This window comes from Oncorhynchus clarkii, chromosome 22, assembly GCF_045791955.1.
Source record: "Oncorhynchus clarkii lewisi isolate Uvic-CL-2024 chromosome 22, UVic_Ocla_1.0, whole genome shotgun sequence".
NCBI lineage: Eukaryota > Metazoa > Chordata > Actinopteri > Salmoniformes > Salmonidae > Oncorhynchus > Oncorhynchus clarkii.
Genome location: NC_092168.1, coordinates 14,189,261 through 14,203,353, shown reverse-complemented (window position 1 = coordinate 14,203,353; position 14,093 = coordinate 14,189,261). Strand labels below are relative to the sequence as shown.

At 40.3% G+C, this 14,093-nt stretch overlaps 1 protein-coding gene across 6 annotated transcripts in view; it reads right to left on the bottom strand.

Annotated features, from left to right (window-relative positions):
• Positions 1–259: 259 nt before the first annotated feature.
• LOC139380559 (extended synaptotagmin-like protein 3) overlaps positions 260–14,093 on the bottom strand; it is a 37,005-nt gene continuing 23,171 nt past the window's right edge. For 4 of the 6 annotated variants that reach the window (XM_071123325.1, XM_071123323.1, XM_071123326.1 and 1 more), the window contains 7 exons: positions 8,696–8,845; positions 7,629–7,972; positions 6,943–7,041; positions 5,969–6,100; positions 5,634–5,739; positions 3,924–3,973; positions 260–421 (listed from right to left, as the gene is read on the bottom strand). In XM_071123325.1, the coding sequence (XP_070979426.1) occupies positions 382–421; positions 3,924–3,973; positions 5,634–5,739; positions 5,969–6,100; positions 6,943–7,041; positions 7,629–7,972; positions 8,696–8,845 (921 nt within the window). In that variant the 3' untranslated portion in view covers positions 260–381. Of the gene's footprint in view, positions 422–3,923; positions 3,974–5,633; positions 5,740–5,968; positions 6,101–6,942; positions 7,042–7,103; positions 7,170–7,628; positions 7,973–8,695; positions 8,846–14,093 lie in introns of those variants that run through there. The other 2 variants (XR_011628446.1, XR_011628447.1) reach the window with 2 other exon arrangements.

Sequence of the window (14,093 nt, the reverse complement as noted above, 5' to 3'; positions counted from 1 at the left end):
AGAGCACCCGTATCGTATTTAAATTAAAACATAGTATGTGCAGATTGGGCATTTTGACTTCTAATAAGTAAAATAACTATTTTAATAGCAAATTAATTGTGCCTTTGAACTTTGGTGTGAATCACAGCACAATTCAGACCCTGAGAGGAATGAGCATAGAAGTTGCTACTGTAGACACTGGTTTTGTTTCCTTACAGTATATATATATATATATATATATATATATATATATATATATATATATATATATATATATATATATATATATATATATATATATATATATATTCAAAGTGGCTATATCCACTGCAGTTATCTTTTTATTGAGAACTACACACACGCAGCACCCATTGATGTGGCTGATGAGTAAATGTCTTCCCTCTAGGCGATTTTCTTCAGTCTGGGCAGAGTGAGTTCATACCTGTTGGAGAATGTAATGGGAACATTTCAGATCACAAAGGCCCATATATTTAGATTTAGTGTGATTTAGTGTGCCTGCTCTTTCCATGACATAGCTTTCACCTGGATTCACCTGGTCAGTCGATGATTCTTTATGGATGTCACTTGTTAAATCCACTTCAATCAGAGTAGATGAAGGGTAGGAAACAGTTTAAAGAATGATATTTAAGCCATGAGACATGGATTGTGTATGTGTGCCATTCAGAGGGTGAATGGGCAAGACAAAAGATTTAAGTGCCTTTGAATGGGGTATCTTAGTAGTTGCTAGGTACACCGGTTTGTGTCAAGAACTGCAACAACGATGCTGGGTTTTTCCCACGATCAACAGTTTCCTATGTGTATCAAGAATGGCCCGACATCCAGCCAACTGTGGGAAGCATTGAAGTCAACATGGGCCAGCATCCCTGTGGAAAGCTTTCAACACATTGTAGAGTCCATGCCCCAACAAATTGGCAAACGGGGCGGGGTGCAACTCAATATTAGGAAGGTGTTACAAATATTTGGTATACTCAGTGTATATCTAGCATGCTTTTTAAAATAAATTTACTGAATGCACTAACTCCCCTCAATGTACTCTAGGACCAAGAACATTTATTGAAAATATCTTCTGAAGTTCCATAATTGTATGTTCGAAATGGGAAAATAAATAATTTCCTGGAAAGTTTCTGTTTTGGCGACGAGGTTTTCATCAGACAGCGACAACAGTTTCTGAAAATGATTAACATTTGTTTTTAGATCTGTTGATAGTGATTGACACCAGAACTAGTTACAGAAGGTTCAATTGCAGGGACAGAGGACACACTAATGATAAAGAGGGAGATCTCAGAGAAGAGGTAGCTTAGTACAACTAGTAGGAGTATGTATACAGTCTTGGCCAAAAGTTGAGAATGACACAAATATTAATTTTCACAAAGTCTGCTGCCTCAGTTTGTATGATAGCAATTTGCATATACTCCAGAATATTATGAAGAGTGATCAGATGAATTGCAATTAATTGCAAAGTCCCTCTTTGCCATGCAAATGAACTGATTTAAAAAAAAACATTTCCACTGCATTTCAGCCCTGTCACAAAAGGACCAGCTGACATCATGTCAGTGATTCTCTCGTTAACACAGGTGTGAGTGTTGACGAGGACAAGGCTGGAGATCACTCTGTCATGCTGATTGAGTTCGAATAACAGAATGGAAGATTCAAAAGGAGGGTGGTACTTGGAATCATTGTTATTCCTCTGTCAACCATGGTTACCTGCAAGGAAACACAAAAAAGGGCTTCACAGGCAAGGATATTGCTGCCAGTAAGATTGCACCTAAAACAACCATTTACCGGATCATCAAGAACTTCAAGGAGAGCGATTCAATTGTTGTGAAGAAGGCTTCAGGGCGCCCAAGAAAGTCCAGCAAGCGCCAGGACCGTCTCCTGAAGTTGATTCAACTGCGGGATAGGGGCACCACCAGTACAGAGCTTGCTCAGGAATGGCAGCAGGCAGGTGTGAGTGCATCTGCACGCATAGTGAGGCAAAGACTTTTGGAGGATGGCCTGTTGTCAAGAAGGGCAGCCAAGAACTTCTCTCCAGGAAAAACATCAGGGAGACTGATATTCTGCAAAAGGTACAGGGATTGGACTGCTGAGGACTGGGGTAAAGTCATATTCTCTGATGAATCCCCTTTCCGATTGTTTGGGGCATCCGGAAAAAAGCTTGTCCGGAGAAAAGAACGTGAGCGCTACCATCAGTCCTGTGTCATGTCAACAGTAAAAGCATTCTGAGACCATTCATGGGTTGGGTTGTTTCTCAGCCAAGGGAGTGAGCTCACTCACAATTTGAATAGCCATGAATAAAGAATGGTACCAGCACATCCTCCGAGAGCAATTTCTCCCAACCATCCAGGAACAGTTTGGTGACAAACAATGCATTTTCCAGCATGATGGAGCACCTTGCCATAAGGCAAAAGTGATAACTAAGTGCCTCGGGGAACAAAACATCAATATTTTGGGTCCTTGGCCAGGAAACTCCCCAGACCTTAATCCCATTGGTCAATCCTCAAGAGGCGGCTGGACAAACAAAACCCCACAAATTCTGACAAACTCCAAGCATTGATTATGCAAGAATGGGCTGCTATCAGTCAGGATGTGGCCCAGAAGTTAATTGACAGCATGCCAGGGCGGATTGCAGAGGTCTTGAAGGGTCAACACTGCAATATTGAATATTGAATAAAAAATATTGAATATTGAGGGTCAACACTGCAAATATTGACTCTTTGCATCAACTTCATGTAATTGTCAATAAAAGCCTTTGACACTTATGAAATGCTTGTAATTATACTTCAGTTACTATTACATAGTAACATCTGACAAAAATATCTAAAGACACTGAAGCAGCAAACTTTGTGTAAATGAATATTTGTGTCATTCTCAAAACTTTTGGCCATGAGATGACTCCCATACACACAATTTATCTCTGCACATTGATTGTCAATGTTTCGGTTAGTAGCCATCAAGACAGTCAACAGAAATGTTGACAATAAACATCAGCAAAGACTGTGTATAGGTCCTGTGGTTATGAGTCATCTTTTATGATGAACTGAATTTTTATGGGCTGTTATTCCCAGAACCACAAGCAAGAGAGACAGGGTGGTAATTGTGCATATTTACCTTTACCGACTATGTTCTGAATTCTTTAGCCAGCATATTTTACTTTTTTTTTTCTTCTTAACAATACAAAACATACATATACAAGCAACAGCATTGCATGCTGTTTGGGGTTTTAGGCTGGGTTTCTGTACAGCACTTTGTGACATCAGCTGATGTATTTATAAAGCCCTTATTACATTTCATTGATTGAACAGCATACAGACGCACACACATCCACAACATCAACCCTGCCCAGACCCACCTACCATCACTCACCGCCACATGGCCTACAACTGCACAATTTCGTTTCTCTCTGTCGAAGTTGACCTTTCTATTGTGTTAACAATGGAGGATTGGTTGATTTACAGTTAATTATACATTTTTCCAAGAAGATTGACGAGAAAAGTATTGTCCAAACCATGAGGGTATCTTACTGCACCCTCATATGCCATGTCTTGAAATATGCAGACAGATGGATTAAAAGTACATTTACATTGTAATCCTTCTGCCAGCCAACTTTCTAACTCTGCCCATAACTTTTGGACATTATAGCGTTCCCAGAAGGCAATATCAACAGCCCACACACATTCATTCAATCACAGTTTTAGAAAAAGTATGACATTGTCATGAATGCTGACCTATCAGGTTACTGGATATACCTCAAGACTCCAGGTGCTACACTGCCTCCTTTAGAAGAGAAGAAGCACTCAATTGCAGAGCTAAGGGATCAGTCCCTTTATAGTACAGAAAATGCTGACCACACCATTAGATTAATAGAGAAGGAGGAAATGGAGACTGCTCCAATTATAGAAAAGAAGATGAAGTTCCTTGCTTACCATTCTGTGAAACCTTTTACCAGGTCCATCTGAGAAAGATCTATTAGTACCTGTGGACAAAATGAACAGCAGATCTGTTAATACACTCAACAAGATTTGCCTAGATTTATAAAACACAAGATATCGCAATTTTAAAACAATTTAAAAACCTTTTGAAGAATCCTGTCGGAAAATGTTAACAGTACAATGTATATTCCTAAAACAAATTGAATATGATACGGTTGCTGCTTCCTGTTGTTATGATTTTTTAAATTTATAGCCAAGTGGCAAACACTGGTTCAGCATAATCAATATGCTGAAGGCCAAGACATACAAATTGCACCTCCCCCCATACACACGTAAAACACGTGTTCAGATGTACTAGTGTAGTAAAATACAGTATTTAGTAAAATTCTTTTAAAACTGCTCGCACACCAATATTTACCAAGTGGTCACTCTAGACTGGAATTGATTAGCTTGTTCTACTGTTCTACTGATAACGCACATAAATTAAATCACTCACATTGATATGGGTTGATTTCAATGGAACAAAGTGTCAAAAAAAAAGTTTTTATTTTTCGTATTTTTGGCGAATCATATTCTCACATGGATTTCTAAATAGAGAGTGGTGAGGAGGAGGAGCTCCGTGGACCCTTTTTGTCCAGAACTAATTTAGCCATTCACTGTAGAGCTGCTATTTTCTTGAGTTTTCTCATGTTAATTAACTTGTGACATTGCTGGATTACTCATTATACTAATTTAGTCAAATTGAATCAACAAATATGATAGTCAGTTTAAAAAGGTTAACCTCTACAGGATTGGTGGTTAATGCAATTAGCATGAGGTTGTAAGTAACAAGAACATTTCCCAGGACATAGACATATCTGATATTGGTAGAAAGCTTAAAATCTCATTAATCTAACTGCACTGTCCAATTTACAGTAGCTATTACAGTGAAAGGACACCATGCTATTGTTTTAGGAGTGTTTTAGGAGTGAGCACAGTTAGGAATTAGAAAAGTTATTAATAAACCGATTAGGCACATTTGGGCAGTCTTGATACAACATTTTGAACATAAATGCAATGGTTCACTGGATCAGTCTAAAACTTTGCACACAAACTGCTGCCATCTAGTGGCAAATATCTAAATTGCACCTGGGCTGGAATAATACATTATGGCCTCTCTCTTGCATTTCAAAGATGAAAAAAAACTTTTTGTAATGTGTTATATTCTGCTACATTCATTTCACATTTCCACAAACTTCAAAGTGTTTCCTTCCAAATGGTAACAAGAATATACATATCCTTTGCTTCAGGTCCAGAGCTACAGGCATCCTTAAGCAATCGATTTTGTGTAATCTTGATGACTATAAACTTTTATACTATCCTCATCTGAGGTAAAAGGAATGTGTATTTCCTGTAAATAGTGTGTGGTGAAAACGTTAGTCGGTGTAATGTAGTAAAACATTCTTTCCGGTATAGGGGAATTAGCGTAATATGAAATAATTCAATGTCAAAATAATTATATATTTTGATTTAGGATGATAGTGAATGAAGCACACACAGATTATTTACAACAATTACATATATGTATTACTAATTAATAATGGAAAAAGTTAAAAAAAATGCTTCTAAACACAGATTAGACTAAACTCTAGACTAGAGCTTCCACAGTGACAGCAGCCTAAACCTCCCTAGTAAACCTCCTAAACCTCCTTAATTGCTACCTACCATTCCAATTTCTTTCCTCTCCCGCGTGTGGAACATCCGGTTGTTTTTGACCGCCACGTCCAGCTTCCTAGTCCCCGCTTCCTCCAGGGACATGTCAAACTCAAACCTGAGAGATGTAAAAACAACATGTTTGTCAGAGACTCGCATTCAGAAGGGTGCCCTGAATGTATTTCTTAAATTTACAGAGTTTAGATGGAATTGGCCTTATGTTCATAAGCCTGGAATCGAAACTCATATGCAGTTTCACTATGCTCGGAGAAGCAGCTTAGATTCCAGGCTACCCATGGACACAAAAATGAATGCCCTCTGGTGGTCAAAGGAGGTAAGGCCCTTACTTCTCATTGAAGACAGGAGTCACCGTCTTCTTCTTCACCTGTGTTCTCATGCGATGCTTCCAGGACTGGTCGGGGAGGAGGTAAAGGCGGACGTAAGCATCTGAGCCGTCCTTGCTGCAGGCAAACAAGTTCCTGTGGAGTAAAGAGCAAAAATAGTAAGGCTTGGGTGAGAAGGACCTAGCAGAGTATGGCTCTATATGAAGGAACCAAGTGAAGAGAAGGACGTAGGGCAGAGAACATGTTCTATTCTGAATGTCTGCTCGTCCTCAGGAGTGCCATTCTAAACAACGTTAAGAGTTGTCAATTGTATTACAGAGTAAAGATCATAACACGTTTACACAATGGACTGGGTGCTAACGGTGATTTGGAAATACATGTCCATATGAGTGTCCATATGAGTGTCCATCAAGATATGATAAGTGTGTGTGTGTGTGTGTAGGGCCATGTACATATCTTTGGAGGGGCAGGTGGTCAAAGTGAAAAAAAAGTTTGTTCTGCTGCTGACATCTGCATTGTATGCCTACTTAAAAACAGTCAAATTGAATCCTTCTCTGTCCGTGACCGTGAAAGACGACATAAAATGAAAAAAGTACCCTGTGTGCCACTACTCATACTAGCGCTAGGCGCCGGTAGCTTCTGCTTGTGCAGCAGCAGTAGGAGGACAAGTGCAGTGTGCGCGCTCAGAGGAGCCGGAGTTTTTCAAGATACATTTTTTTTAAATTATTAGCTAGTTTCATGGGCAATTAATTGCAGAACAGGCGAGAAAAGAGACTAAAAGAAAAATAATGTTCATTTTTAAAACACTACCAATCTGAAAAGAGACTCCTCATAGGAGGGCAAAAGGTCAGATGCTCAGACACCCCTAGAACCTTATCTGTGCACGTGCCTGTGTGAGTGTGAGTGTGAGTGATAAAGACAGTACACAGATAGAGTGGGGATGTGTGGCATGATAGTAGGTTTCCCAGGCACAGTACCTGCAGGAGTTGACCAGGATGATGAGACGGCTCCTCAGGGTGACATAGCGCACTGTCAGCTGTATCTCCCCAAAGGTCCCCTGGTGGTTCATGATGTAGCTGGAGTCATTGTTAAAGGGACATTACACATCAAAATCACATTTTGCCAGATGTTTTCAGACCTCAAAAGTAGTCTTCTGTCAAGATCCCTAGCCATCTGTTTTGTAGATCCAGCAATATCCCACATTCTACAATGAATGGAAAAGATAAGCACCATGTAATTTCCAGTGCTCATCTTTTCATTCATTTGGACTGCTTCTGTACAAAGTTAGGACCTAAGACTCAACAATATGTTTGAGTTAGTCTACACCAGATGAGAAACTTTCCAGAATCAAACAAGCACAGATGAGGTGTGACTCTAAAATGGCAATACTTTATTTTTAGTGTACAAAGTCAGGACTCATCACCACACATCACTGAGTATATATATAAAAACAAACAATATACACAAATAAGACTGTTTGAATCTTAAGACATTTATTTCAATATTATACGTAACTACCAACCAATGAACCCAACTGTGGTGCATTCATTAGTGTGCACCATAGCAAAGTGTAACGATAACCAATATTTTTTTTATGTTAATCTCTTTCCGTTTTGGCCCATTTGGATCCTAATGAACTGTTGATAGTAAGTTAATGACTCACTCAGGATAGGGGGCCCCTTCAGTCAAGTCAAAACGGGATGAGGCGATGGAGTTCTCCGACAGGAGGCTTTGGGAGTCGAAGCGCCGAATGTGTGCTGGGGTGGAAGGGACTGTCCTCCGGCCGTCGGCGGCCAGGAAAGACCCATGGAGGTCGCGCACGTAATCTCCATGGAACCCATTGGTGGAACTGTCCAGAGCTGCAGCAGTAGGGGTGGTGTAAAATGAGGGGGACGGGGAGGGAGAAGGAGTAGGAGATGTGGTGGGTGGGTTTTGTAAGGGCTGGGGCTGAGGATGAGGTGGAGGATTGAGAATGATCTTTGGTTCTGGTTTCTCCAGGGTCAGGATCTGTGTTTGAATAGAGGGTAGGGACAATGTCAAGGACACTAAAAGGCAGACAGTAAAAATACGGCTATTCGCCACTTACAGCTAGATAGTGTACAGCTTGCAATAGCCCTGTCACATTAGCACATCTCTCGTCAACCACTGTTAAAGCTGAAATCCACATAAGGTGAAACAGCACCACTGTTCACCGCAGCACATATACTATTGTTTTTGTTTGATGAAAAAGAGGAGGATCATCCAGCATCGTGGTAAAAAATAAATAAATATACATAAATATATATAATAAACTCTGCTTTTCTAGCACGCATGCAATGATGTCCGAGGCAAAAATAAATAAAAAAATTGCTTGTTGTTTCAAGTAACTTCTTTGTTGTAATATCGCAAATGGATGTGGCAGTCAAATCTAGCCCAATCCCTATAATTTGAACCAAATAAAAAAAGTTAATCTGCAACAGAAGTGACCTGCAAGTCATTGTTCTAGCTCAAACAAGTCCAAATAATAATTGCAGACCACAATATCCACCTGACGCCCAACCCAACTTGACACAAATCAAAGAGACTGGTCTGAGAACAGATTTACATACATCACACCTAACCATTCCATGTGAGACTATAGGGCACCAATCCAGTCTAAGCCTGCAACACGGATCCAGTCTCACCTCACATTTCGCCCCATTTACCCAACCCCTGAAGCAGAACACTGATATGTGAGCAGTTTTCCCTCACCCTGAGAGTGGCCTTCATCTTGATCTGGCTGTTGGCCCCAGAGCGCTCCAGCAGAAAGCGCTGGTCCAAGGTCATATCTGACGTGTTGAGGAGCCGGCTGAGGGGCACATTGAGTGTGCCTAGTAACGTCTTCTTATCGTGCTCTTTGACCTGTATAGAAATATAATTATACTTTTGTCATTGTATTTTTATGGCCATAAGACACAGTGGCACTCTCACACACAGAAACAAAGGATCAAATCCCATTCCATGTGCTATGTACAATGTGATACGAGCATATAGTTACCTGAGTAGCCTACATGTGTTAGAGCGGTATGGAAAAATATCAAATATTCAGTATCGATCTAAATATTTGCCTCATCCAGAATTATTTTTGTTTTAAAAACAATCCCATCACTGATTACAATGGTAATTGTGTACTTTATTTCTGTTTCTACAGTGCCTTCAGAAAGTATTCACACCCCTTGACTTTTCCCACATTTTTGGTGTGTCTGAATTTAAAATGGATTCAATTCAGATGTCATCACTGGTCTACACACAATAGCCCATAATGTCAAATGAATGACATAAAAAGCTGAAATGTCTTGAGTCAAAAGGTATTCAAGCCCTTTGTTATGGAAAGCCTAAATAAGTTTAGGAGTAAAAATTTGCTTTAAACTTCTTATGGCTTGGGGGCAGTAATTCGACATCCGGATGAGAAGCGTGCCCAAAGTAAACTGCCTGTTACTCAGGCCCAGAAGCTGGGATATGCATATATCTGTAGATTTGGATAGAAAACACTCTAAAGTTTCCAAAACTGTAAAAATAATGTCTGTGAGTATAACAGAACTGATAAGGCAGGCAAAAACCTGAGGAAAATCCATCCAGGGAGTGGGATTTTTTTACGTGGGTAGTTTTCAATTAGTATCTAATGGGTGAGGACCCAGATTGCAGTTCCTATGGCTTCCACTAGATGCCAACAGTCTTCAGATAATGTTTCAGGCTTGTTTTCTGAAAAATGAAGAAGAATGAGACCTTTCTGTCAGTGGACTGTAGAATCATGCAGTGCTGGTTTGCTAGCGTGACCGAGTGCGCGCCCTTCGTTGTTTTTCCTTTCTATTGAATAAGCTATTGTCCGGTTGAAATATTATCGATTATTTAGACAATTGACAACCGGAGGATGAATTATAAACATCGTTTGACATGTTTCGACAAACTTTACCACTAATATTAGGATGTATTTGTCTACATGTTTTGACCGCCTTTGAGCCAGTGGATTACTGAACAAAATGTGCCAACAAAACTGAGTTTTTGGGACATAAAGAGGGACTTTATCGAACAAAACAAACATTTATTGTGTAGCTGGGACTCTTGTGACTGCAACCATATGAAGATCTTCAAAAGGTATGTGATTAATTTTATCGCTATTTCTGACTTACGTAATTCCTGTACTTGGTTGTAAAATGTTTGTATGCTTTTGAAGCGGGGCGCTGTCCTCAGATAATCACATGGTATGCTTTCGCCGTAAAGCCTTTTTGAAATCTGACAAAGCGGCTGGATTAACAAGAAGTTAAATCTTTAAGCCGATGTATAACACTTGTATTTTTTATGAATGTTTATTATGACTATTTCAGTATTTTGAATTTGATGCTCTGCAATTTCACCGGATGTTGTCGAGGTGGGTCGCTAGCGGAACGCCTGCGCCAGAAAGGTTAACAAGCCACGTAATAAGCTATATGGACTTACTCTGTGTGCAATAATCATGCTTGAAATTATTTTTGAATGACTACCTCATCTCTGTACACCACACATATACAGTGGGGCAAAAAAGTATTTAGTCAGCCACCAATTGTGCAAGTTCTCCCACTTAAAAAGATGAGGCCTGTAATTTTCATCATAGGTACACTTCAACTATGATAGACAAAATGAGAAAAAAAATCCAGAAAATCACATTGTAGGATTTTTAATGAATTTATTTGCAAATTATGGTGGAAAATAAGTATTTGGTCAATAACAAAAGTTTATCTCAATACCCTTTGTTGGCAATGACAGAGGTCAAATGTTTTCTGTAAGTCTTCACAAGGTTTTCACACACTGTTGCTGGTATTTTGGCCCATTCCTCCATGCAGATCTCCTCTAGAGCAGTGATGTTTTGGGGCTGTTGCTGGGCAACACAGACTTTCAACTCCCTCCAAAGATGTTCTATGGGGTTGAGATCTGAAGACTGGCTAGGCCACTACAGGACCTTGAAATGCTTCTTACGAAGCTACTCCTTCGTTGCCCGGGCGGTGTGTTTGGGATCATTGTCATGCTGAAAGACCCAGCCACGTTTCATCTTCAATGCCCTTGCTGATGGAAGGAGGTTTTCACTCAAAATCTCACGATACATGACCCCATTCATTCTTTCCTTTACACGGATAAGTCGTCCTGGTCCCTTTGCAGAAACACAGCCCCAAAGCATGACGTTTCCACCCCCATACTTCACAGTAGGTATGGTGTTCTTTGGATGCAACTCAGCATTCTTTGTCCTCCAAACACGACGAGTTGAGTTTTTACCAAAAAGTTATATTTTGGTTTCATCTGACCATATGACATTCTTCCAATCTTCTTCTGGATCATCCAAATGCTCTCTAGCAAACTTCAGATGGGCCTGGACATGTACTGGCTTAAGCAGGGGGACACGTCGGGCACTGCAGGATTTGAGTCCCTGGCGGCGTAGTGTGTTACTGGTGGTAGGCTTTCTTACTTTGGTCCCAGCTCTCTGCAGGTCATTCACTAGGTCCCCCCGTGTGGTTCTGGGATTTTTGCTCACCGTTCTTGTGATCATTTTGACCCCACGGGGTGAGATCTTGCGTGGAGCCCCAGATCGAGGGAGATTATCAGTGGTCTTGTATGTCTTCCATTTCCTAATAATTGCTCCCACAGTTGATTTCTTCAAACCAAGCTGCTTACCTATTGCAGATTCAGTCTTCCCAGCCTGGTGCAGGTCTACAATTTTGTTTCTGGTGTCCTTTGACAGCTCTTTGGTCTTGGCCATAGTAGAGTTTGGAGTGTGACTGTTTGAGGTTGTAGACAGGTGTCTTTTATACTGATAACAAGTTCAAACAGGTGCCATTAATAGAGGTAACGAGTGGAGGACAGAGGAGCTTCTTAAAGAAGAACTTTATGAACTGGTATAATTAATTCTGAAAATGTGTTTTGTTAGATGTTTTAAATCTGCAAAAGTGGTTCCAGACAATCTTTAATTTACTACGATCTGAAAGCCCTCCAAACCATGGCTTAATTATATACTTTTGAGTAATTAAACTCACTGGTTTAGTTTTGGTTCTTCAAATGTTTATGGAATATTTTTTTACATTTTATGTTCATTTTTAAATAATTGTCCTATATTAAAAATACAATTAGTTATTTAATATCAAAGGAAATAATTGCCTTTAGTTGACCATCTTAAATTGGACTACTTTCAAATAATCTACAAAACTGAACCCAAAGATTCCTTGATGTCATTCCAGACTCCCTCTGCCTACCCAAGGACGTCAGAGGACAGAAAATCAGTTAACCACCTAACTGAGGAACTCAATTTAACCTTGCACAATACCCTAGATGCAGTTGCACCCCTAAAAACAAAAAACATTTCTAATAAGAAACTAGCTCTCTGGTATACAGAAAATACCCGAGCTCTGAAGCAAGCTTCCAGAAAATTGGAACGGAAATGGCGCCACACCAAACTGGAAGTCTTCCGACTAGCTTGGAAAGACAGTACCGTGCAGTCTCGAAGAGCCCTTACTGCTGCTCGTTCATCCTATTTTTCCAACTTAATTGAGGAAAATAAGAACAATCCTAAATTTATTTTTGATACTGTCGCAAAGCTAACTTAAAAGCAGCATTCCCCAAGTGAGGATGGCTTTCACTTCAGCAGTAATAAATTCATTAACTTCTTTGAGGAAAAGATCATGATTATTAGAAAGCAACTCACTGTCTTCCTGAAGACAAACACTGTATACGAAATGCATCAGTCTGGTTTTAGACCCCATCATAGCACTGAGACTGTACTTGTGAAGGTGGTAAATGACCTTTTAATGGCATCAGACCGAGGCTCTGCATCTGTCCTCATGCTCCTAGACCTTAGTTCTGCTTTTGATACCATCGATCTCCACATTCTTTTGGAGAGATTGGAAACCGGAATTGGTCTACAAGTTCTGGCCAGGTTTAGATCTTATCTGTCGGAAGGATATCAGTTTGTCTCTGTGAATGGTTTGCCCTCTGACAAATCAACTGTAAATTTCGGTGTTCCTCAAGGTTCCGTTTTAGGACCACTATTGTTTTCACTATATATTTTAACTCTTGGGGATGTCAATCGAAAACATAATGTTAACTTTCACTGCTATGCGGATGACACACAGCTGTATATTTCAATGACACATGGTGAAGCCCCAAAATTACCCTCGCTAGAAGCCTGTGTTTCAGACATAAGGAAGTGGATGGCTGCAAACTTTCTACTTTTAAACTCGGACAAAACAGAGATCCTTGTTCTAGGTCCCAAGAAACAAAGAGATCTTCTGTTGAATCTGACAATTAATCTTAATGGTTGTACAGTCGTCTCAAATAAACCTGAAGGACCTCGGCGTTACTCTGGACCCTGATCTCTCTTTTTAGGAACATATCAAGACTGTTTCAAGGACAGCTTTTTTCCATCTACGTAACATTGCAAAAATCAGAAACTTTGTCCAAAAATGATGCAGAAAAATGTATCCATGCTTTTGTTACTTCTAGGTTAGACTACTGCAATGCTCTACTTTCCGGCTACCCGGATAAAGCACTAAATAAACTAAAGTTAGCTTAAATACGGCTGCTAGAATCCTGACTGCTAGAATCCTGACTAGAACCCAAACATTTGATCATATTACTCCAGTGCTAGCCTCCCTACACTGGCTTCCTGTCAAGGCAAGGGCTGATTTCAAGGTTTTACTGCTAACCTACAAAGCATTACATGGGCTTGCTCCTACCTATCTCTCTGATTTGGTCCTGCCGTACATACCTACACGTACGCTACGGTCACAAGACGCAGGCCTCCTAATTGTCCCTAGTATTTCTAAGCAAACAGCTGGAGGCAGGGCTTTCTCCTATAGAGCTCAACTTTTATGGAATGGTCTTGCTACCCATGTGAGAGACGCAAACTCGGTCTCAACCTTTAAGTCTTTACTGAAGACTCATCTCTTCAGTGGGTCATATGATTGAGTGTAGTCTGGCCCAGGAGTGTGAAGGTGAACGGAAAGGCTTTGGAGCAACGAACCGCCCTTGCTGTCTCTGCCTGGCCGGTTCCCCTCTTTCCACTGGGATTCTCTGCCTCTAACCCTATTACAGGGGCTTAGTCACTGGTTTACTGGTGCTCTTTCATGCCGTCTCTAGGAGGGGTGTC